This window comes from Stegostoma tigrinum, chromosome 29 (genome assembly GCF_030684315.1).
Source record: "Stegostoma tigrinum isolate sSteTig4 chromosome 29, sSteTig4.hap1, whole genome shotgun sequence".
Classification (NCBI taxonomy): Eukaryota; Metazoa; Chordata; class Chondrichthyes; order Orectolobiformes; family Stegostomatidae; genus Stegostoma; species Stegostoma tigrinum.
Genome location: NC_081382.1, coordinates 32787671 through 32813510, shown reverse-complemented (window position 1 = coordinate 32813510; position 25840 = coordinate 32787671). Strand labels below are relative to the sequence as shown.

At 42.6% G+C, this 25840-nt stretch overlaps 2 protein-coding genes across 5 annotated transcripts in view; one reads left to right on the top strand and one right to left on the bottom strand.

The window, feature by feature from the left end:
* Window positions 1–25206, bottom strand: part of LOC125465446 (transcription termination factor 1-like) — a 36984-nt gene extending 11778 nt beyond the window's left edge. The window contains exons 1-6 of one of the 4 annotated variants that reach the window (XM_048558978.2): window positions 24883–25206; window positions 17969–18086; window positions 11401–13713; window positions 8746–8931; window positions 8402–8480; window positions 6760–6890 (exon numbers count right to left, since the gene is read on the bottom strand). In XM_048558978.2, coding sequence (XP_048414935.2) covers window positions 6760–6890; window positions 8402–8480; window positions 8746–8931; window positions 11401–13447 — 2443 coding nt within the window. In that variant the 5' untranslated portion in view covers window positions 13448–13713; window positions 17969–18086; window positions 24883–25206. The remainder of the gene's footprint in view (window positions 1–6759; window positions 6891–8401; window positions 8481–8745; window positions 8932–11400; window positions 13714–17968; window positions 18087–24882) is intronic. The other 3 variants (XM_048558977.2, XM_048558975.2, XM_048558976.2) reach the window with 3 other exon arrangements.
* A 39-nt stretch (window positions 25207–25245) lies between these two features.
* Window positions 25246–25840, top strand: part of cfap77 (cilia and flagella associated protein 77) — a 184877-nt gene continuing 184282 nt past the window's right edge. The window contains exon 1 of the mRNA XM_048559140.2: window positions 25246–25398. The gene's annotated coding sequence lies outside the window, so the exon portion shown is untranslated. The remainder of the gene's footprint in view (window positions 25399–25840) is intronic.

Below are 25840 nucleotides of genomic sequence, written 5' to 3'. Positions count from 1 at the left end.
TATAAGAGACTGCTAAATAAGGTGCTTGTTAGAGGCAAGGTACTGTCATGGATGGAACACTGTTTAACTGGCAGAAGGCAGAAACTGCGGATAAAGGAATCTTTTTCAGGATAGCAGATGATGACTAGTGGAGTTCTGTAGGGGTGTTGGGTCCACAACTATTCACACTATACATTAATGATCAGCATTGTTGCTAAGTTTGCAGATGACACAAAGATAGGTGGAGGAACAGGTCATGTTGAGGAAGCAGAGAGGCTGCAGAAAAACTTGGACAGACTAGGAGAGTGGGCAAAGAAGTGGCACGTGAAATATAATCTGGGAAAGGATGAGGTTATGCACAAACTAGTTGAGTGATAGACTATTTTCTAAATGGGGAAAGGCTTCGGAAATCGGAAGCACAGAGGAACATAGGAGTCCTAGTTCAGGATTCTCTTAAGGTTAACATGCAGGCTCAGTTAGCAGTTAGGAAGGCAAATGCAATGGGAGCATTTTTTTGAAGGAAACAACAGTAAGTATGCACTGCTGAAGCTGTGCAAGGCTCTGGCTGGACCACATCTGTGTCTTGGGCTCTGTATCTGAGGAGGTATGATCACAAAAATGATCCCAAGCATGAAGGGTTTGTCATATGAAAGTAGGTTGAGGACTGTAATCAATGGAATTTAGAAGGATATGGGGAGATTTCATTGAAACTTACAGAATACTGGGTGGTCTGTACAGAATGGACAAGGAGAAGACGTTTCCAGTGATAGAAAAGATTAGTGAGTTTTGAGAAGATTTGTAGCACAGGTTGAGGTTCTGGATGTGAGTTTTGCTCGCTGAGCTGGAAGGTTAGTTTTCAGACGTTTCGTCACCATTCTAGGTAACATCATCAGTGAGCCTCCGACGAAGCGCTGGTGTTATGTCCCGCTTTCTATTTATCTGGTTAGGTTTCCTTGGGTTGGTGATGTCATTTCCTGTTCTTTTTCTCAGGGGATGGTAGATTGGCTCCAAGTCAATGTGTTTGTTGATGGAATTCCGGTTGGAATGCCAAGCTTCTAGGAATTCTCATGCATGTCTCTGCTTGGCTTGTCCTTGGATGGATGTGTTGTCCCAATCAAAGCGGTGTCCTTCCTTATCTGTGTGTAAGGATACGAGTGATAGTGGGTCATGTCGTTTTGTGGCTAGTTGATGTTCATGTATCCTGGTGGCTAGCTTCCTGCCAGTTTGTCCAATGTAGTGTTTGTCACAGTTCTTGCAAGGTATTTTGTAGATGACGTTCGTTTTATTTGTTGCCTGTATAGGGTCTTTTAAGTTCATTAGCTGCTGTTTTAGTGTGTTGGTGGGTTTGTGGGCTACCCTGATGCCAAGGGGTCCGAGTAGTCTGGCAGTCATTTCGGAAATGTCTTTGATGTAGGGGAGCGTACCATAACCACGCTCCCCTACATCAAAGACATTTCTGAAATGACTGCCAGACTACTCGGACCCCTTGGCATCAGGGTAGCCCACAAACCTACCAACACACTAAAACAGCAGCTAATGAACTTAAAAGACCCTATACAGGCAACAAATAAAACGAACGTCATCTACAAAATACCTTGCAAGAACTGTGACAAACACTACATTGGACAAACTGGCAGGAAGCTAGCCACCAGGATACATGAACATCAACTAGCCACAAAATGACATGACCCACTATCACTCGTATCCTTACATACAGATAAGGAAGGGCACCGCTTTGATTGGGACAACACATCCATCCTAGGACAAGCCAAGCAGAGACATGCACGAGAATTCCTAGAAGCATGGCATTCCAACCGGAATTCCATCAACAAACACATTGACTTGGAGCCAATCTACCATCCCCTGAGAAAAAGAACAGGAAATGACATCACCAACCCAAGGAAACCTAACCAGATAAATAGAAAGCGGGTCATAACACCAGCGCTTCGTCGGAGGCTCACTGATGATGTTACCTAGAATGGTGACGAAACGTCTGAAAACTAACCTTCCAGCTCAGCAGCAAACTCACATCCATAGAAAAGATTAGCGCCCAAGGGCACAGCCTCAGAGTGAAGAGACGACGCTTTAGAAATTAGAAGAGGAGAAATTTCTTCAGCCAAAGAATGCTGAATCTGTTGAATTCGTTGCCACATAAGGCTGTGGAGGCCAAGTCATGAGTGTCATTAAGACAGAGATAAATAGATTCTTGAATAGTAACGGGATCAAGAGTTATGGGAGAAGCCAGGAGAGTGGAGCTGAGAATTAAATATGCCACGACTGAATGGCAGAACAGACTTGATAAGATGAATGGCCTGATTCTGCTTTTTTTTTTAGAAAAACAAATGATGGTCTAATATGACTCGGTTCAAGTTAGGACAGAGATTTAGATTAGTTCAAATCTATAGAGGATAGAAAATAAGTGGCCAGGAATGCACTGGAATGATAAATATACACATAACAAAGTGCGCTGAGGTAGGAGCAGAGTCACACAATGTTAGAAGTCTAAACCGGTCGTCCTAATGATTGCACAACTGTGTGGTCAGATGTTCATCTTTGGTCAAATATGACTTTAAAGTCATAAACTATCTTGAACAGCCCCACTTAGCCACCAGACAGCTGTCAAAATCAGTATCTCAGGAACTGCTCTTGTGGAAGATAAAAAGACAATCACTTCAGTCCTCCCAATGTTTAGTTGGAGAAAATTTCTGCTCCTCCAGGAATTGAGAGGTAGTGTAAAGGTTGAGAGAGGTGACGAAGAAGTACAGCTGGGTGTCATATGCATACACTTTGAAATGGACACTTGGTTTTGGACGAAATTGCTAAAGGACAGAACGTGGATCAGAAATAGGAGTCATTCAAAGATTACGTGACCTAGAGATCATGTGGGAACAGTAAATATTACAGACTGTCTGTCACTATGTAAGAAAGAATGAAACCAGACACTTGCAGCCTCGCCAAGCTGGATGATGGTGGAGGAACAATAAAACAGGAAATGATACTTGAATTGGACAAAGAAGGCTAAGTGGAGATTTGTGTGAATCATAAACACCAGCACAGATCCATTGGCTAAGTGGTTCATAGAGTTCACGGGATCATACAGCATAGAAACAAATCCTTCACCTTTTCCTCCCCTCCAAATTCTATGTATATGTCCCCCAATGGCATAACTTAAAAGTAATAGTAATTTTCTTTTGTAGCATTTTAGAAAGTAAGTACATGGAAAACATCACCGCTGTTGTAACATGAGGTATGATGGTAGCCAATTGGTGCACAGCAAGGATGCACAAAAGAATAAATGTTGAAGTTTTGACAGTGTTGGTTGAGGGATAAATATTGGTCAGGACACCACATAAAACCACTCTTGTGGTGAGGTATCAACAACACAGACTGTGGAGGAGTCATGAATGACAGACAGCAACTTTAGGATTTCTCCATTAAACTGTGCTTGCACTAAATCGTGAAGTTACAATTAGATTTGGAGGAGAATTGACAGTAAAGTCTTGCCCTTCTATGAATAATGCCATGGGTTCTTTTGTGTTCACCTATGCCTTAGTTTAATGTTTCATGTTTAAAAGAATCAGACAACAAAACACTGGCAGACATATAGTGAAGTGTCAACTGAGATTATTTGTCTGTACCCATGACCTTTTGATTCATAGATCAGAGTGGTACAATGAGAAAAGACTAATATGCATTTAATTATTTCAAGCTACTAGCCCCTCAAACACTCATATTTGGAAAACTTAATGGAATTTGCTGGGGATTTTGAGTACAAACTGTCAGCAAATTGTTCACTGCAATTCCTGTCTAATTGGAACTTCAGGATTTAGTGCAAACATAGATTAATAGAAAAATCCATTGTTGATACCTCACTATATCGACAGTCAGCATCATTGAAATTAGTTGATGTGGTGACAAGGTTTCATTTTATCTTTTAACTTTTTAAATTTTTTACTGAACAAGAGTTTTTAATGGTGATCTGAGCAATAGCTACTGCTGAACCATGGATCTGATTTGTGAAATATTATTTTATATTGTAGAGTCTGTAGACATCACTTTTAAGGTTAATTACATTAATTAAAATAATTTAAAAACAATTATTATGTAGTTCATGCTATTACAGCTTCTATCTTCACTCCAGGTGTATTTGCCAATACACGGGGTTCTGCTGTAACACAATTAATGTGTTAGAGCACAACGTCATGTTATTCAAAAGCATGCTATAGAAATAATGGGGCCTATGGGAAGAGCGGGGTTAGGGGCAGAGCACCAAAATAAAATTCAACACTCCAGCTGTGTGTTTGCGTGTGTCCCTCACTCGTTCTGCATATGCGTGCCTCTCACTCCCTACATCAATCTCTATCTCTGGAATCTAATCCAGCCCCGTATATCTCTGAAAATACAGTACCTCAAATTCCCAAAGCCCTTTCTTCCACTCACATTCTCAAGCACCTGCAACTCTCTGTAACAGTTTCAAGCACTTTTCAGCCTCCCTAAGCCTAACTCTACCTGTCCCTTCAATTCCCTCTACCCTCATAACTTTCCACAGCTGGTACAAAACCTCCCTATCTCTATAACCTCTATCCTCCATTATCACTGATGCGCTCCCTACATTTGCAACTAGGTGGACGATATGATAGCATTAACTGAAGTGAACAGATATGATCTAGTTGTCTTTAAAGAGATGTGGCTGCAGAATGGCCATGGCTGGGAAGCAAGTATTCACAGCACAGCCCATGGTCCACCTGCTTGTACTAGCCTTTTCTACAAGAACCACTGATCTTTCTCAATTTTGCTCAAGTGACTGTAGTCCATATAGAACTTGACAATGAATATTGGTAAGCTATCTGCTCCACAGCCAACCAAGCCTGAACTTCTCACTGTTGTACAGCAACAGGTTCCAGAAGAGGGAAATGATATTTCAAGGACAGGTACTTTGACTATTTTTGTACAAGTTCTTTAGGCGAGCTTTGACAGCAGCCATGAAATCTTGCATGCAGATCTCATCAACTTTTGAATGCTCCATATTTATTTCACCTGAGGCAAATGGAAGGTTAGGATTTGTATTAAATGTCAAAGATAAGCGAAGATAAATAAGTGGCTGCTGAAAATAACTGCAACTTGTACATATGTGACAGTGAGGTTCTAGTGAGAAAGGCAGGTGTGTTTGACTGTGAACATGAATAGATGCATAGTTTACAACAAAGAAGTTGTGCAAAAACTTTATGAATCAATGGTTCGGTTTCAACTTGAGTATTCAGAGTCAAAGTAAAACATTCGATAACAACTTTGAAAAATAAATTGAATAAATTCTTGAAAACCAATAAGCAGACTGTTGGGGAAAGAATAGTGAAGTGGCAGTATTTTGAATCCTTTCCTAAAACAGCAAGTCCAGTTGACTTGATGGAATTGCATCATAGCCAACACAAAGTTAGCATTTTAGAAATACCATTTCCCTATCGCGTTATTGCCAATTCGCATTGCCAGAACATGCATTATAGCAGAACCCCCTGTTTTTATTTTGCTCTATGAATTATTTTGAAAAGTGGTTTGACTATAGCGCTTTCCATTCCATTGTTGGCTGTCTGAGAGAATTCTTTAATGTGAATGGCTGCCAAAGAAATCTTCGTGACATTATTGTAGCTTCTTGCTGGGAATCAGAGATGTAGAAAACAGGAGCAGGAGGAGGCCATTCAGCCTATTAAGCCTGCTCCACCATTCAATGTGACTCAGGCTGATCAAACAACTCACTACCCTATTCTCTCTTTGATCCCTTTGGCCCTCAGAACAATATCTACCTCTTTCTTGGCCTCAACTGATAACTGTAACAGAAAATTCTACAGACTTACCAGTTTCTGAGTGAAGAAATTTCGTCTCAACTCATTCCTAAATGGTCTACCCATATACTTAGACTGTGATTCCTGGTTCTGCATTCCCCAATTGTTAGGAATATCATTCCTTCATTTAACCTGCCTAGTCCTACAGAATTTTATAGGTTTCTATGAGACACCCTCTCATTCTTTTAAACTCCAATGAATATAACCCTAAACAATCCAGTCTCTCTCCATATATCAATCCTGTTATCCCATGAATCAGTCTGGTAAATTGTTGTGATATTCCATCCAAAGCCAGAACATTCTTCCTCAAATAAGGAGGCTGAAATTGCACATAATATACTAGAGATATGGTCTCACCAAGGCCCTTTAAAACTGTAGCAAGACATCCCTGCTCACATATGGAAGTGCTTTTGCTACAAAGGCCAACATACCATTCACCTTCATCATCACTTGCTGCCCATCATACATACTTTCACAGATGGGCGTACAAGGACACCCCCCCGCCTCCAAACCACCCCTGCTTCCCAATGCATCAGATAATAATCTGCCTTCCTGTTTTGCTACCAAAGTAGATAATCTCACACTGATCTACATAATATTTCATCTGCAATGCATTTGCCCAGTCATCTTGTCTGAATCATGCTAAAGCATCTTTGAATTCTCATTAAGGAATGCTAAAATTTAATTCATGGAAAGAAAGAGTCTCCTGCCATAGGATTTGCTAGATCTCTTAACAAGGCTATTTTAAGAAGGTTGCTTAAATCATCTAGATTTCATGTAATCTTTTAGGTTAACTAGAATTACCTAATACCCTGAACTACATTTCTACACATTTTGTATTCCTATTAATTACAAGGCTATTTTAGATATCCAGAGATACTGACGACACTTCCACCGAATTTCACAGGAGGAAGAAAATGCATGTTTCAATAATTTAACTTACAATTTTTCATTGTTTTTGCTCGGCATATAACAGATCCATCAGAACGTTCCATAAATTTTGCAATCTTTTTCCAGTGATTGCCATATTCAACTTGCAAACGTCGCAGTTTGTTCAGTTCTTCTTCTGAGTACCTAATAACAACACATCTATAGTTAATCTCAGAAGACTGACTAAAGTACAAAAATAAGAACAAAAAATCAACCAGTGCCAGGAACTATACTGCCGCCCAGCAAGATTGTATGCTGCAGTTAAGTGATTGGACACAAATTCAGAAGTACAAATTCTGGCCAGAACCAGGATATATTTTGGGATTGCTGCAAGAAGTGCTTTTCCTGTGAGATAGATTTAAAACAAAAAATATGTTAAGGTCAAGGAATGGTTTGTATTAATAAACCAATACAATTATATCAGTTTCATATACATTTAAAAAGAAAGACTTGAATTTTGACATCAAAAAATACAAGAGACAATGACAGCTCATGACCAATAGACTTACGTCTTTGACTAAGTTTAAGAAAAGTCAAAGAGAAAAGTAGAAAAACAGTGAGTTTTAGGGACAAACTGCAGAATTTAGGGCCCTGGCAGCAGAATGCCACCTATGTTGCAGGGATTAAAATCAGGGATGTTCAAAAGACCAGACCTGGAGAAGTGTGGATATATCTTGGAGGGTTGTGGCATGGTTCAGTGCAGCTTGCTGGTTACCAGTAATGTATCACTAATTTTGCACTATATCTGCTAGAAAATACAGAAGCATAACCCAGAGTATCCTTCAACTCATATTCCCTTTGAAGAAGTATCGGATCTTGACACAAAATTTCCCAAATGCAGCTCGCTTTTTCGTAGAACAGTTTGAGATTCGGCAGTGGCTCAGCTGCTAAATGTAGCACAGGATTGAGCTAAGTAAAACAAGCATTTATTCCCAGTTTGTGCCACATATTTTAGTCTCAAGCTAGGAAAGCATTAGCATATGGTCAGTGTCATCAGCACCCGTAGCTAGTGAGGAGGAGGAAGGGGGAAGGAGAAACTGATGGTATGGCATAAAATATTCAGCATAGAAATGGGTCATTGGATTCAACTAGTTCATGCCTTTTCCAACTCTACATGAGCCACTTCTCTCACTGTATTATCTAACTGTGTCAGCATACACTTGCAATTTCCTGTATTTTCTCCTATTTGATAATACTCAGCTACTTCTGGTACAAAGTGAAGGAAGCGTGACACTTCTCATCAAGATGCTGTCAAAATACTCAGCCTATAAGCTCAGACTTCAAGAATGATAACTAAAACAAAGGGGAGAGAAAGGGAGAAACCAACTTAAAAACCTCAGAATTTTATTTTTTAAAGGCAGCAGATTTTAACTGAATGGAGACACATCAGTAATGTGAGACTGAATTAAAGGGACATAACATTCGCACCAATGACTAACCACATAAAAAGCAAAACTCCAAATGCTAAAATGCTACTGCCACCTCCAACAAAATAATAAGAAATAGAACTGACCCAGAGTTAACTTTTATCATTTTGAATTATCTGTTGTTGTTGCAGAAGCTGATTATCATTGGCAAAGAAAACCTAACATGCAAATAATTAAATTGCTATGTATAAAAATAAATAACTGATGAGTTATTCCAGGTTAACCCACCTGCCTTTACATCGATGAGGGTGATACATTCTCTTAGCTCGCTGATAAACGCACTTCCATGGTCTTGGAATATCTTCAGCTGTGAAAAGCAAGTTTTCAAATATGTAAAATTAATTTTGGATGAAAAGCAAGGGAAGTGAAGTGAAATTGAGTAAGATAATCATGGCAGAAACAAAGGAAAATTTGTAAATGACTATCACTCAATAGATATAAAGGGGTGCAATCAGTTTCAATACCTGGATGAGATGGTCATCAGATGCTGCAAAATTCAAAAATGGGACATATCCGCTGCTGATATATATAACTACATAGACATAAAAATGAAACTAAAACCACAGAAATACCTAGTTTGCAACAGAATAAATTATTCATTTTCAGTCGTCTAATTCTTGTCATCTCTTCAACAGACTCAGGAACGTGTAACAGGTCCCATTCATTTTGAATTCCAATTAGTTCCATTAATTCTTTCAGGTTTTTCTGCAATTGTTGGTTTTCTTGCTCAGTAAACTTGCCTTGCCGGATGGAAATTCCTACACAGAGGACAAATTATACAATACTTCCAGTTTAAGAGAAGTCTTTTTAAAAACCAGGAGTATAGATTATTTGAGCACTAAGTTCACTTCTTAGCTCTATATAAATGAGAGAAGATTCAGTAAAGAAAAACCTGCTATGATGTGGCACCTTTCACGACCCCAAAGCACTTTATCACCAATGAAGTAATTTAGTTTTGGAAGGTTGGTCACTGTAATGTAGACAGCAAGCTGCCACGAAAAAACAACATGGTAACAGATAATGTTTTAGCAATGTTATGTAAGGGATGAATATTGACCAGGACATCAACTTTTCTTATCATTGGATTTGTTATGTGAACCTAAGCAAGTAGTCAGGGAGTCAATTTAATATATGAAAGAAGACACCTCTGACAATGCAGTAACGTGTCAGTACTGCACTATAGTACTAGATTTTGCATTCAAGTCTCTGAAGTTAAACAGTGCTACCAATAAGCCTTGGGTAATTCTACAGCATTACAAATAATTTAAACTGTCTCAGTATTCTTGATCAAATTTAATTAATAAATAGACTATTACTTCAGTACAGAGTGGTAGCATAAAGAAAAAAATTAATGAAGTCTAATTTAAAGCATGTTAGGAATAATTGAACTGTTTACTTAAGCTGGCATACCTCACCACAGAGTTGAACATTTCAAGTTTGTCATCTACTCTGGGCCAGGAAATCTAGACAGACACTTCATCATAATGCTTTAGGATGGAATACAGTATGGTCAAGTGAATTTTATCTACTTGTTTAGTTGGATTCAAGGAGCAGGCTCTCAAAATAACATAGAAATTTCCTTCTAATTCAGAAGCTAATAATTTATGGGCAATTGTAGATTTTTATCAAATTTGTTTCGTAATCTATGGAAAAATCCTATAAATGGTATAGATTATTTAAGCAGTCACAATCCTCAAAGTGTAATTCTTTCAAATAATCATCCCCTTTAAACTCCACTTGTGACAACTTCCTAAATGACGGTACCAGATGCACTAGCGAGTAACACATCAACAATTAAACAATACCAAGAGAATAATTTTTTAAAAATATAATGTCCTTAAAAATATAAGGATTGTTCGTTATCATTTATTACAGAACGGAATTTGACTTTTCCATCCTCATATTTGACAACATGCTTCTGTATGGTGCGGTATAAACAACTCGCCTAGGATCTCCAAAGCAGCTGCTCTGTGCACACCAAATGCATTGTTAAAACTGTTTCACAGTCATAAACAGAGGTACATCAAACTTACACACTCCTTCAGTGGTTTTCTAAAAATACCCAGAGAACACCACATTGTCAGTCCATCCTCACACCAGCTAAGTTAAATGGTGGGAAACTTCTGTTTAAGTGCAGCATTCCAATCAGGCAGACCATAAACAGCTGAGAGAGGTGGAAGTCATATTGCTTGATTCATTAACATGTATTATTGCTTTATGAACACTCAGATCCTGAACACAAGTATTATTGAGGACAAATAACTAAATATCTTAAGTACGAGCATGGATTGGCACATTCCATTAGATGCCCAACCCCTGCCATAAACGTTAGACTGAATCTTCAATCTCTTCATAACAATGTCATCTTACACTTTCCAAATCTGACAAAATTTCCATTTAAGGCACTCATTCCCATTTTAGGTCTCTCTTTATTTCCCCCACTTCTCTTCTAACCATTTCACCACTGTTCTTCACTGGACTCTTTCCACAAGTTGTTGGACTTGAAATTTTCAAATCCTCTCAAATTTTACCAGACCCTAAAACCCTCTAATGTCACCTCATTCCAGGACCTCCTTCTCCAATCAATCCCAGAACTTCCTATCCCACTGTTCCTAAAAAGTTTGAAACACAATTGAAGAATTCAGCTCATTAGTATCCTAGTACTTCAAGAAACTAAGTCTCCCTCCTTGTGTGTCCAAGGATAATAATTCAGTTTTCCTGGGAATTATGCATGCCATAATATCCACTTATAAAAAATCTCTAGTTGGCTAAATACAACACCACAGGAAATCCAAGATAACAAAGTGTGGGGCTGAATGAACACGGCAGGCCAAGCAGCATCTCAGGAGCACAAAAGCTGACGTTTCGGGTCTAGGCCCAAAACGTCAGCTTTTGTGCTCCTAAGATGCTGCTTGGCCTGCTGTGTTCATCTAGCCCCACACTTTGTTATCTCGGATTCTCCAGCACCTGCAGTTCCCATTATCTCTAACCACAGGAAAACTGCCCTATATAGATGTTGAATAACATTGGTTGTGAACTCTTAAGCAGTTATTTAGCATTTCAGAACATCAATACCTCCCAATATGGTGTTAAATAATCTTGGTTTCCACAATTTTGCTGAACTATAACTTTATAATTGAAGAACTAAAATTATCCAACAAATTGTTCAGCAATATATCTCGGTATTGCTAAGTGAATAAAAACATTAGTTCTGGGATTAGCCCTACCTTCAGCTTTAAACTTCTGAAACCTCGGAAGGTCATATTTATACATGCTATACAATGTATCATTTGTCATTTTTTCCACGTTAGGGATAAAGTCCTTAAGCAGCTCAGTCAATTTTGATTTGTCCATCTGATTGCATTTAGTTTTATCTTGACCAATAGGCACTTCCTCCCACTGAAAGTTCTCAACAGTTGTAATGCTAGCATTATTCTTAGATTCTGTCATATGCTGCCGTGGCTGCTTATTTTTCAGTCTGCTTTGAGTTGCAGGAGGCTTTTTAGGTCCACCCAACATCAACTTTTTGGGTCTGCCAGAATTTTTACTACCTAATGGACAGCCTCTCTTTTGTATGTAGTTCTTGGAGGTTTTAACAGTTTCTTCACAAGCCGTGCTAGAATTATGCACTATCTGCTCAGTCTGCTCTCCAGTGATTTCTGCAATACCAATGACATCCACAGCCTTGGAAAAGCCCTCTGCTTCTTTCCCCATAGTTTCATTTCCATCGCAATTTACTTTATGTTTCTGCAAAGAAGTATCATTTGTTCCTAGAAAGTCTGCACTACAATTTCCAAATGGCAAAATGTTGCTTATTTTGCATTTCTTGATAGACTTTCGAGGAATTTCAGATTCATTGTTGGGGACATCTCCATTTATATTCTCAAACTGCATTTTCTTCTTACTCCTTTTGCATTTTTGGGTTGATCTTTCTGTATCCAAATCAACATATGCTGATATTGTACTTTCTTGATGAGCCTTTGCAGAAGTCTCCAAATCATCAATACCATTTGATGATTTACAATGGTTTTTCCCACGTCTCTCTTCTGCTGGACTGGAAGGACGCTTCCTTTTAGTCAAGTAGCGAACTTTACCACCCATTAACTCAGGATTCTGTATGAAGTGTGGAATCTCTTTTGTCGTAATCTCTACAGTAGTTTTTATTGCCGTGACTTGGTCTTTTTCCTCATCACCATTTTCCACTAATCTCGCACTTTTTTGCAGTATTTGTTTAGTCTTTACTGCAGAGACTGAAACCCTGGTCTCATCTGAGTAGGAATGATGTGTTTGCTTATTCATTTGGTTTCTTTCATTACCCATCAACTCAGAATGTTGACTCTCTGTCTTAGTCGCTATGGAGCTCACCTGCATTGTAGCATCAGATTCTAGTGAACTGCATCGGTGATTTTTCTTACTTTTTTCACCATCACCTACTAACTTAAGATTTTGCAAATCTGAATTGTCACATTCTTCCCCAAGTATGGAACTGTTGCCTCCTTTTTTTCTTTTCTTCAGTTTATTCGTATTACTCTGTAGAAGTTGGAAAATTTGTAAGTTTTGTTTATCGACCATAACAGTATCTGAAACAGCACACTGCTCTAATGCCACGGCATAGTTTTTCTTCTTCCCCTGCAGTTTATTTTCACCAGCATCAGATTTGCAGGGATTTTGCAGATCTGAACCATCACCTTTACTTCCTGGTTGAGAATTGTGCCCCTTATTTTTCTGACGTTTCCATTTCTTTTCACTATTACCTACAAACAGGAGATTGTTTCTGTCTTGATCACTGTCCACTGTATGTACCTCTGAATTATCACATCCCCCTAACGATGTAGAATAGTCTTTCTTTTTCTTCCGTTTCTTTCCACTGTTACCTACAGACATGAAATGATTTAAGTCTTGTTCAGTGTCTGCTGTAACAGTCTCTAGATTATCATACCCCGATAACAATGCAGAACAACCTTCTTTCTTGTGTTTCTTTTCACTATTACCTACAAACAGGAGATTGTTTCTGTCTTGATCACTGTCCACTGTACGTACCTCTGAATTATCACATCTCCCTAACGATGTAGAATAGTCTTTCTTTTTCTTCCGTTTCTTTCCACTGTTACCTACAGATGTGAAATGGTTTAAATCTTGTTTAGTGTCTGCTGTAATAGTCTCTAGATTATCATACCCCGATAACAAAGCAGAATATTCTGTCTGTTTCTTTTTACGTTTCTTTTCACTTTTACCTACATACAATTGAGTGTTTAAATTCTGTTCAGTGTCCATTGTAACAGCCTTTGAACTGTCACCCCCACTACCCCCCACCTAATGATGCAGATTTTTTTTTTCTTCTTCTGGTTCTTTTATCCAGGTTCTGCTAACCCAGTACTTGCACCTCTTAGTCAGTTTCTATGGTAGCAGTTTCTGGAAAATCATCTTTCAGTGATCTCAGAGAATGCTTCTTTCTTTGTGTTATCTCTGTGCTTTCACTTTTTCTTGTGTTGTAAATCTCACATCATGCTGCTGCCTCTCTGATGGTTATCTTCTTATTGCTAAAAACAAGAAAAAAAAGTCTTAAACAAACAAGCATTTGCAGGATACAAAAGCTCAATTATTTTTTCCTCCCTTGCCCAATTATTGAGAGATTCTTTTATGCATTTGCAACAGGATCATTAAAAATATTCTGTTGCACAATTGTACACATTCCCAAATCCAGCACAGAAAAGTGACACATTATGAAATAGATCTCTCATGTAAAATTTTATTAAGATAGCAAATTAAACCAACGAACAGCAAAACCTACCAATTCCTCGATCCTTTTGTAAATTCACCGATTCTATACACAAAAACCATCACAAAACTAATTTAAAATATTACACATCTGTATAATCAGCAGCACTTTATTGGAGTTATTTCCTGTTGTGACACAGTTCTATGGCTGTTGCTCAGACTCCAATGTAACATCTAAATGTTAGATGGCAAGAGTAATAAAAGACATTCAGAATTTTACAGTAACTCCTGCAGCCTGATATTGTCTTCAGCTGTACTCCATCTAAGTTTCATCCTTCATACCTAACAAACCCAAGAACCCCAGCACACAGAAGCACAGTAGAGTCATGGAAATACCACAATCTACAAAGTTCCACTTCAAGCCACATTCCCGCCTGACTTAAAACAATATCACTGTTCCTTCATTATTACATATTAGGTCAAAATCCTGGAACTCCCTTCCTAATAGCACAGTGGGTGTAATTACACAACATGAACTTCAGCATTTCAAGAAGGCAGCTCACTATCACCTATTCTTGGGTAATTAGGGATGCCTAGCCAGCAACATCCAGATCCCATGAAAAAAAAAATCAATCCAGGGTACACTACATAGAAAGTAGGAGCCCTAATTAAATGTTGAAAACAGTACTCATTGCTCATCTGTAATTTCTCTGAAAAGGTGTTAGTGGAAGGTATTAATGGTGTATCTTCTCAGGTTTGATACAACTGAGTAATTTATAAAGTCTTCTGAGAGCACGATTAAGAATCAAATGTGTTAGTGTAGAGCTGAAGTTCACATCAAGGCCAAATGACATATGGAAGACAGTTTTCCTTTCCCAGAGCTCAGAAAAATAAAGCTTGTCCTCCATTATTATGAAATCAACTTCTGCCTGTACTAGTCCACTGTGTCCACCAATTATTGTTTATCTTTGTCATCTATCTCATCAACTTTGACTCTAACATCACACAGTGAATCAACTTCATTGCAGTGCAGTCTCCTGGCTTTGTTATATTTATCACAACAAATGCATAATGCTTCTGATGGCTTCATTCCCCTGCCTCCAAGATGGTTACAGAAAAGATTCCATAGCTTCTTGGTCCTTTCTCCTCCTGCTTTAAATGACCTTCACTGAAGATATACAGAAGTACAGGTTCAGTTTCTACACAGGAACAGATGACTCCTAGCTCTACATCCCTATCTTTTCCCTTAACACAAAAGTCTTAAAGATATTCACTGGATACTTGCTTGACATTAAGGGCAGAATTCCTGTAGCTTTAATTGTAGGATCAAACAATGTAGGAAGCAGTTTAGTCCAATGCATCTGTGGCAGCTTTCAAAGTGCCACTCAATAAGTCCCATTCACCATTTTCAGTGTAACATAATTTCCATTTTGCAGTTTATCCAATTCATTTTTAAACATCACTATTATAGCTATTTTCATTTTTTGAGTAGTGTATTTCAGATCATAACTTTCAGAACAAAAAAAATTCTCATTTCCATTCTAGATTTTTGGCCGATTTTGTTAAATCTGCCCGCTCTAGTTACTGACTCTCTTGTCAGTAGAATCAGTTAGTTTTCTCAGCATCTACTCTACCAAAAGCCTTATGATTTTTTAACACCGATATCAACTCTCCCATCTTTGCTGTAATGAGAACAACTGCAGCTTCCTGCACCTCTCCATGAAACTGAACTGATAGTACTGGCATCTCTTCCCTGTACCCTTTCTAAATAATTCTTTCCTAAAGCATACCCCATTCTAGACAACATAGCGTTCTAGCTGAGGCTTAACTTGTGATTTATTAAATTTAGGAATTTTTTTTTGTTTGGAATTTTGCCACCATCATTACTGTGCAGTCACCACATTAGTTCTCAACTCAAGCCAAAAGACACAATCTTCAGCACACTTCCTTCACAAGGTCCCTTCCCAATATTCTAGTTCAAAGTCTTAAAATCTGCTTAAAACTTAGCCCACCACTTTATCTTGAGACTTAATTTCTCAAAATTGCTCTGCTATTTTGATTAGGTGTAAAGCATTCATATTGCAAGTTGGACCTGTAAGGTATTAAAAGTATTCTGTATGAATAAGGGCTGAGGGTGAAATTTTACAATCTAGAAATTACATCTGCATATCTTGAGCAAATTATCCTCCACAATGTGAAAGTCTAGACTTTAGATTTTCTGTTTCACCACAGGGCATCAACTAGTAATGGCAAATTTATTCTACACATCACACAATCTTCATTTGGTATCAATATCAAGACAATGCTATTTTGCAGTATATGTTGTTTTAAAACGAAATAGGTTTTTATAAATGCTAAATGTTGCAGATTCTCTTTCATACAGCCATAGCATTCACTATTCACCTAGACGAATCACAGCTTAAAGAAACTTAAAACTGCCTGTTTGGTTGACATTAGAGATTTTTCCCCATTAGTTCATCCCTTTCTGTGATAAATTCAACAATTTGTGAAACTTCAGCATTTTTCTACCTTAACCTTGAAAATTATTCCCATTCCTCCCAAACTACAGGATTCATCTTTCATCCTCTCTGGAGCTTCTTGCTCCTTAATCTTTATTACTATATTCTCTGACATCATTGCCTAATTTTAAACTTTCTTGATGATTTTGTATTTAATTCCTGGTATATGAATAGCACTGACATTTATTGTTCACTCTTAATTGCTAAAGGTGGTGAGTTGCCTTTTTGAATCACAGCAGTCTATGTGGTACAGATGCGCAGTGATCTTCTGACGAGAGTTCTAGACTTTTAATCAAGATTAGTCAATGTGGTTCAAAATCGGAATAAAAACCAAAAGGAATGGCGAATGCTGTAAGTCAGGAAGGAAGACAAAGTTGCTGGAAAAGCTCAGCAGATCTGGCAGCATCTGTGAAGGTAAAAAACAGAGTTAACATTTCAGGTCCAATGACCCTTCCTCAGAACTGACCCAAAACGTTAACTCTGATTTTTCCTCCACAGAATACTGCCAGACCTGCTGAGCTTTTCCAGCAACTTCTGTGTCTGTTGAAAGTCAGATTAGTCTGGCTTGCAGAGGAAGTCATAGGGGATGGCGCTCTCATGCGTATTCTTCTAGATGGCACAGGTCACAATCATGGGAAGCACCTACTGAGAGTCTCTGACCTGCTCTTGCAGTCGCGGTCATTATAAGGTCAGTGTGGTTAGGTTTCTGCCTAACAGCAATCCCCAAGAATGTTAATGGTAGGGGATTCAGCAATTATAATGCAATTGAATGTCAACAGTAGTTTTTTAGGCTCTCTCTTGTTGGAGGCTCTTTGCCTACTTGTGCACCATAAATGTCATTTGCCACTCATTAGCACAAATCTGAATGTTATCCAGACGGTGTTCCATGCATTACTTCAGTAGCTGAGGAGTTATGAATGGCGCTAAACATCATGCTATCATCCCTAAATGTCTATCCCCACTTCTGACCATATGACCTGGGGAAAGGCATTAGCGGAACAGTTGAAGCTGTTGGATCTAGGACACGACCCTGAGGAATTCTTGTGCTAATATTGAGGTTGCAGACCAGTTGAAATAGCTCAGTTGGGAGAGCATTAGTCTGAAGATCTGGTTCAATCTCAGGTTTCAGCAAAAAAAAAAGTGTGCTCACTGATCTGGTCAGCCTTAGCAAGGCGGCACTGTGGCTCAGTGGTTAGCACTGCTGCCTCACAGTGCCAGGGACCTGGATTCGATTCCACCCTTGGGTGACTGACTACGTGGAGTTTGCACATTCTCCCCGTGTCTGCGTGGGTTTTCTCCCACAGTCCAAAGATGTGGGGTTTAGAGGATTAGCCGTGCTAAATTGCCCATAGTTTTCAGAGATGTGTAGGTGGATTATACGGGGATGGGACTGGGTGTGTTCCTCCAAGGGTTGGTGTGGACTCAATGGGCCAAAGGGCCCATTTCCACACTGTAGGGATTCTGTGATGATTGGCTTCTAAGTACAAAAACCATTTTCCTTTGTTTAGGGACAATCAATGGGCAGTTTTCCCCCAATTTTTATTAAGTTCAATTTTACTATGGCTCCTCCATGAAACGTCAGTTAAATGCAGTCTTGATGGCATAGGCAGTCACTCTCAATTCACCTCTGGAATTCATCCCTGTTGTCCATGGTTGCATCAAGCCTGTAATGTGATCTGGAAATGGACAACACAGCTCATTACATCAACTCCCTCTTGAACTTGTCTTTAATCCTGATTCAGTTAAAATCAGTCTGATTTCTTTATTCTTTTATGGAATATGGACATTGCTGGCAAAGCAATCATGTGCTGTCTTTCTCATTGCCCTTTTACTGAGGCCACTTCAAAGGGCAGATAAGTGTCAAAAGCATTGCTGAGGAAATGAAATCATACGCAAGTGAGATCAGGTAAAAGTGGCAACTTTTCTTTCTGAACGGGCATTAGTGAACCAAAGAGATAACAAGGTGTGGAGCTGGATGAACACAGCGGCATAAGAACAGGAAGGCTGATGTTTCGGGCCTAGGCCCTTCTTCAGAAATGGGGGAGGAGAAGGGGGTTCTGAAATAAATAGGGAGAGAGGGGGAGGCGGATAGAAGATGGATAGAGGAGGAAATAGGTGGAGAGGAGACAGACAGATCAAGAGAAGACAGACAGGTCAAAGAGGCGGCGATGGAACCAATAGAGGTAAGTGTAGGTGGGGAAGTAGGGAGTCAGTCCAGGGAGGACGGACAGGTCAAGGGGGCAGGATGAGGTTAGTAGGTACGAAATGGGGGTAGGGCTTGAGGTGGGAGGAAGGGTTAGGTGAGAGGAAGGACAGTTAGGGATGTGGGGACGAGCTGGGCTGGTTTTGGGATGCGGTAGGGAGAGGGGAGATTTTGAAGCTTGTGAAGTCCACATTGATAGCATTGGGCTGCAGGGGTCCCAAGCGGAATATGAGTTGCTGTTACTGTAACCTTCGGGTAGCATCGTTATGGCACTGCAGGAAGCCCAGGATGGACATGTTATCTGAGGAATGGGAGGGAGAGTTGAAATGGTTTGTGACTGGGAGGTGCAGTTGTTTAGTGCAACCGAGCATGGTGTTCTGCAAAGCAGTCCCCAAGCCTCCGCTTCGTTTCCGTGATGTAGAGGAGGCCACAACGTGAACAGCAGATGCAGTATACCATATTGGAAGATGTGTAGGTGAGCATCTGCTTGATGTGGAAAGCTCTTGGGGCCTGGGATTGGTGGGGGTGGGGGAGGAGAAGAGGTGTAGCACTTCCTGCAGTTGCAGGGAGAAGTGCCAGGTGTAGTGGGGCTGGAGGGGAGCGTGGAGCGGACAAGAGTGATCCCTCCAAAAAGCAGATTAGGGTGGAGAGGGAAAAATGTCTATGGTGGTGGGATCGGATAGCAGATGGCGGAAGCGTTGGATGATGCTTTGGATCCGGAGGTTGGTGGCGTGATACACATAGACAAGGGGGATTCTGTTTTGGTTGTTATTATGGTGAGGGGTGTGACAGATGAGTTGCAGGAAATGCAGGAGACACAGTCGAGGGTGTTCTCGACCACTGGGGGTGCGGAGTTGGGGGGAGAAAGAGTTGTGGTCCTTGAAAAACGAGGACATTTGAGATGTATGGGCGTGAAATGCCTCATCCTGGGAGCAGATGCAAAGGAATTGGGAATAGGGGATGGTATTTTTGTAGGAAGGTGGGTGGGAGGAGATGTATTCTAGGTAGCTGTGGACTTGAAATGGACATTGGTTTCTAGGTGGCTGCCAGAGATGGAGACAGAGGTGTCCAGGAAAGAGAGAGAAGTATTGGAGATGGTCCAGGTGCACTTAATGTTGGGGTGGAAGATGTTGATGAAGTGGATGAACTGTTCGAGCTCCTTGTGAGAGCATAGGGCAGCACCAATACAGCCATCAATGTAACGGAGGAAGAGGTGGGGTTTAGGGCCAGTGTAGGTATGGAAGAGGGATTGTTCCACGTAACCTACGAAGAGGCAGGCATAGCTTGGGCCCATGTGGGTACCCATGGCCACCCCCATTGTCTGCAGGAAGTGGGAGGAATTGAAAGAAAAGCTGTTGAGGGTGAGGACAAGTTCGGCTAAGTGGATGAGGGTGTCAGTGGAGAGGGACTGGTCAGGCCTGCAGGACAGGAAGAAGCGGATGGCCTTTAGGCCATCTGCACGGGGAATGCAGGTGTATAGAGATGGACGTCCATGGTAAAGATGAGGTGTTGGGGACCAGGGAATTGCAAGTTTTCGAGGTGGTGGATGGCATGGGTGGTGTCACAGACGTAGGTAGGGAGTTCCTGGATCAAGGGGGAACAAAATGGAGTCGAGATAGGTGGAGATACATTCAGTGGGGCATAAACAGACGGAGACAATGGGTCGACCAGGGTAGTCAGGTTTGTGGATTTTGGGAAGGAGATAGAAATGGGCAATGCGGGGTTGGGGAACGATGAGGTTGGAGGCTTGGCTGGAAGGTCACCTGAGGTGACGAGGTTGTGGATGGTTTAGGAGATGACGGTTTGGTGTTCCAGGTGGGATCATAATCAAGGGGGCAGAAGGATGAAGTGCCAGAGATGAAGAGTTCGAGGGAGGGTAGGAGGCCTTGGGGTGATGTCCAGGAGGAGGGGCTGTATTGGAGGTGGGAGAAGGAGTCAGTAGAGGGAGGGTCAGGCTCATCGTTAATGAAGTAAGCAGAGGCGGCAGAAAAACTGCTCAATGTCCAAACCTGAACAGTATTTGTTGATGTGTGGGTGGACACGGAAAAAAGTGAGCCTTTTACTGAGGACTGACTGTTCGTTCTCAGTAAGGGAGATCGGGCAGCGGGGGGCTGGGTATGGTGAAGACTCAGCAGGGCTGGGTGCTACTGTCTCCTCTGGTGCTGCTGGCTGTGGAGGCAGCAGGCAGTGCGGCATCGGCTGTATGCGTGTTTTTCAGTAATCGATGATAATTGTATGATCAACAGACTAGCCTCAAATTCTAGACTGTGATAGTGGGAACTGCAGATGCTGGAAAAATCAAGATAATGAAACGTGAGGCTGCATGAACACAGCAGGCCCAGCAGCATCTCAGGAGCACAAAAGCTGACGTTTCGGGCCTAGACCCTTCATCAGAGAGGGGGATGGGGTGAGGGTTCTGGAATAAATAGGGAGAGAGGGGGAGGCGGACCGAAGATGGAGAGAAAAGAAGATAGGTGGAGAGGAGAGTATACGTGGGGAGGTAAGAAGGGGATAGGTCAGTCCAGGGAAGACGGACAGGTCAAGGAGGTGGGATGAGGTTAGTAGGTAGCTGGGGGTGCAGCTTGGGGTGGGAGGAAGGGATGGGTGAGAGGAAGAACAGGTGAGGGTGGCAGAGACAGGTTGGACTGGTTTTGGGATGCAGTGGGTGGAGGGGAAGAGCTGGGCTGGTTGTGTGGTGCAGTGGGGGGAGGGGACGAACTGGGCTGGTTTTGGGATGTGGTGGGGGAAGGGGAGATTTTGAAGCTGGTGAAGTCCACATTGATACCATTGGGCTGCAGGGTTCCCAAGCGGAATGAGTGGCTGTTCCTGCAACCTTTGGCTGGCATCATTGTGGCACTGCAGGAGGCCCATGATGGACATGTCATCTAAAGAATGGGAGGGGGAGTGGAAATGGTTCGCGACTGGGAGGTGCAGTTGTTTATTGCGAACCGAGCGGAGGTGTCTGCAAAGCGGTCCCCAAGCCTCCGCTTGGTTTCCCCAACGTAGAGGCAGCCACACCGGGTACAGTGGATGCAGTATACCACATTGGCAGATGTGCAGGTGAACCTCTGCTTAATGTGGAAAGTCATCTTGGGGCCTGGGATAGGGGTGAGAGAGGAGGTGTGGCGGCAAATGTAGCATTTCTTGCGGTTGCAGGGGAAGGTGCCAGGTGTGGTGAGGTTGGAGGGCAGTGTGGAGCGAACAAGGGAGTCACGGAGAGAGTGGTCTCTCCAGAAAGCAGACAGGGGTGGGGATGGAAAAATGTCTTGGGTGGTGGGGTCGGATTGTAGATGGCGGAAGTGTCGGAGGATGATGCGTTGTATCCGGAGGTTGTAGGGGTGGTGTGTGAGAACGAGGGGGATCCTCTTTGGGCGGTTGTGGTGGGGGCGAGGTGTGAGGGATGTGTTGCGGGAAATGCGGGAGACGCGGTCAAGGGCGTTCTCGACCACTGTGGGGGGAAGTTGCGGTCCTTGGAACTTGGACATCTGGGATGTGCGGGAGTGGAATGCCTCATCGTGGGAGCAGATGCAGCGGAGGCGGAGGAATTGGGAATAGGGGATGGAATTTTTGCAGGAGGGTGGGTGGGAGGAGGTGTATTCTAGGTAGCTGTGGGAGTCGGTGGGCTTGAAATGGACATCAGTTACAAGTTGGTTGCCTGAGATGGAGACTGAGAGGTCCAGGAAGGTGAGGGATGTGCTGGAGATGGCCCAGGTGAATTGGAGGTTGGGGTGGAAGGTGTTGGTGAAGTGGATGAACTGTTCGAGCTCCTCTGGGGAGCAAGAGGCGGCGCCAATACAGTCATCAATGTAACGGAGGAAGAGGTGGGGTTTGGGGCCTGTGTAGGTGCGGAAGAGGGACTGTTCCACGTAACCTACAAAGAGGCAGGCATAGCTGGGGCCCATGCGGGTGCCCATGGCCACCCCCTTAGTCTGTAGGAAGTGGGAGGAAACCATCATCTCCAACACCATTCATGACCTCACCACCTCAGGGGACCTCCCACACACAGCCTCCAACCTCATTGTTCCCCAACCCCGCACGGCCCGTTTCTATCTCCTTCCCAAAATCCACAAACCTGCCTGCCCTAGTCGAATCATCGTCTCAGCCTGCTCCTGCCCCACCGAACTCATCTCCACCTATCTGGACTCCATTTTCACCCCTTTGGTCCAGGAACTCCCTACCTACGTCCGTGACACCAGCCACGCCCTCTACCCCCTCCAGGACTTCCAATTCCCCGGCCCCCAACACCTCATTTTCACCATGGACGTCCAGTCCCTATACACATGCATTCCGCATGCAGATGGCCTCAAGGCCCTCTGCTTCTTCCTGTCCCGCAGGCCCGACCAGTCCCCCTCCACCGACACCCTCATCCGCCTAGCCGAACTCGTCCTCACCCTCGACAACTTCTCTTTTGATTCCTCCCATTTCCTACAGACTAAGGGGGTGGCCATGGGCACCCGCATGGGCCCCAGCTATGCCTGCCTCTTTGTAGGTTACGTGGAACAGTCCCTCTTCCGCACCTACACAGGCCCCAAACCCCACCTCTTCCTCCGTTACATTGATGACTGTATCGGCGCCACCTCTTGCTCCCCAGAGGAGCTCGAACAGTTCATCCACTTCACCAACACCTTCCACCCCAACCTCCAGTTCACCTGGGCCATCTCCAGCACATCCCTCACCTTTCTGGATCTCTCAGTCTCCATCTCAGGCAACCAGCTTGTAACTGATGTCCATTTCAAGCCCACCGACTCCCACAGCTAACTAGAATACACCTCCTCCCACCCACCCTCCTGCAAAAATTCCATCCCCTATTCCCAATTCCTCCGCTGCATCTGCTCCCACGATGAGGCATTCCACTCCCGCACATCCCAGATGTCCAAGTTCTTCAAGGACCGCAACTTTCCCCCCCCAGTGGTCGAGAACGCCCTTTACTGCGTCTCCCGCATTTCCCGCAACACATTCCTCACACCCCGCCCCTGCCACAACTGCCCAAAGAGGATCCCCCTCGTTCTCACACACCACCCCACCAACCTCCGGATACAACGCATCATCCTCCGACACTTCCGCCATCTACAATCCGACCCCACCACCCAAGACATTTTTCCATCCCCACCCTTGTCTGCTTTCCGGAGAGACCACTCTCTCCGTGACTCCCTTGTTCGCTCCACACTGCCCTCCAACCCCACCACACCCAGCACCTTCCCCTGCAACCGCAGGAAATGCTACACTTGCCCCCACACCTCCTCCCTCACCCCTATCCCAGGCCCCAAGATGACTTTCCACATTAAGCAGAGGTTCACCTGCACATCTGCCAATGTGGTATACTGCATCCACTGTTCCCGGTGTGGCTTCCTCTACGTTGGGGAAACCAAGCGGAGGCTTGGGGACCGCTTTGCAGAACACCTCTTCTCGGTTCGCAATAAACAACTCCACCTCCCAGTCGCAAACCATTTCCACTCCCCCTCCCATTCTTTAGATGACATGTCCATCATGGGCCTCCTGCAGTGCCACAATGATGCCACCCGAAGGTTGCAGGAACAGCAACTCATATTCCGCTTGGGAACCCTGCAGCCCAATGGTATCAATGTGGACTTCATTAGCTTCAAAATCTCCCCTTCCCCCACCGCATCCCAAAACCAGTCCAACCTGTCTCTGCCTCCCTAACCTGTTCTTCCTCTCACCCATCCCTTCCTCCCACCCCAAGCCGCACCCCCATCTACCTACTAACATCATCCCACTTCCTTGACCTGTCCATCTTCCCTGGACTGACCTATCCCTTCCCTACCTCCCACCTATACTCTCCTCTCCACCTATCTTCTTTTCTCTCCATCTTCCGTCCACCTCCCCCTCTCTCCCTATTTATTCCAGAACCCTCACCCCATCCCCCTCTCTGATGAAGGGTCTAGGCCCGAAACGTCAGCTTTTGTGTTCCTGAGATGCTGCTGGGCCTGCTGTGTTCATCCAGCCTCACATTTCATTATCTCACATTCTAGACTTCTTACTTGAGTCTATGTCTCTAGAGCATTAGCCAGGGCCTCTGGATTAACCGTTAGGAAATATAAACATTATGCCAACGTCTGCCCGAAAGTATCCAACCTAAAACATTCACTCCGTTCTCGCTCCACAAATGCTGCCTGAGCTACTGATTATTTGGAGCATTTATTGTTTAAGTTTTTTGCTCACTCGTCTATGAAGAAAGATTGAAACTTTGTACGAGATATTTTCTATTTCTCCATGGATACTTACTACTTTAAAACCTCAGACATACTTACTACCTTTGTAGATGCAATCAGGATTTTTTGCTCAGGTTCAACAACTAAAAAGCATGCGAATCAATTCATCACTCCCATTAAAAATGTAAAATCTGTTTTTCCAAACTTGGCGCTGAAGGTGCAGCATGTTCAACAGGAAATTGGCGCCTCCATTCAGCTTGCGGACCAACGGAAACTATAAATTCAGACAATTTGGGACGACACATAATATTTCCACTCTCTTGTAGTTATTAAACACTGGCAAACGCCTTTATCGAGGAAAATCCAGGACCATTCGGAATCTGAAACAACAACCAGGTCCTTTACGATGCTTGGCGACTTTTTTTGTACCGGAAGCGGAAATACATCTAAGGTTAGAGGTCAGCAAGCCTTAGCAACGTTCTGGACCTTAGATACCGTTACCACGACAATAGGTTCCTAACAGCCGAAGAAATCTGCGTAATGGATGATTCAAGATGCCTCTACATCTAAAATAATGAGATATGTTTAAATGCCTGCCTTTCCTGATAAGTTAAGGTAAAATAGTTAAGGAAAAATAGGTTTGTAAGAGTTAATGGACTTTTGAGTTTATGCGATGAATCAACCGAACGAAACAGGGATTGATGTTAAGATTTTAAATGCTTTGTTGTTGTTACTTGTGGCTCTGGGGACATGGGCTCACCCCACCCCGAAAACTTGTGGAATTTAAATTTATTTAATAAATCTGAAATTGGAAACTGATCTCGAGACCAGTGATATCAGTAATGGTGGCCATGGAGATAACTATCAATTCTCATTTAAAAAAACCTTACCTGGACTGACTTGCATGTGACTCCAGACACAGCAATGTGGTTGACTCTTAACAGCCCTCTGAAATGTCCGAGCAAGCCACTCAGTTCAAGGAAAATTTTAAAAAATACTGCTGCCAGGGACACTGTTGAAAGAGCAAAGAACAAAAGATAATGTTCCAATAAATTCA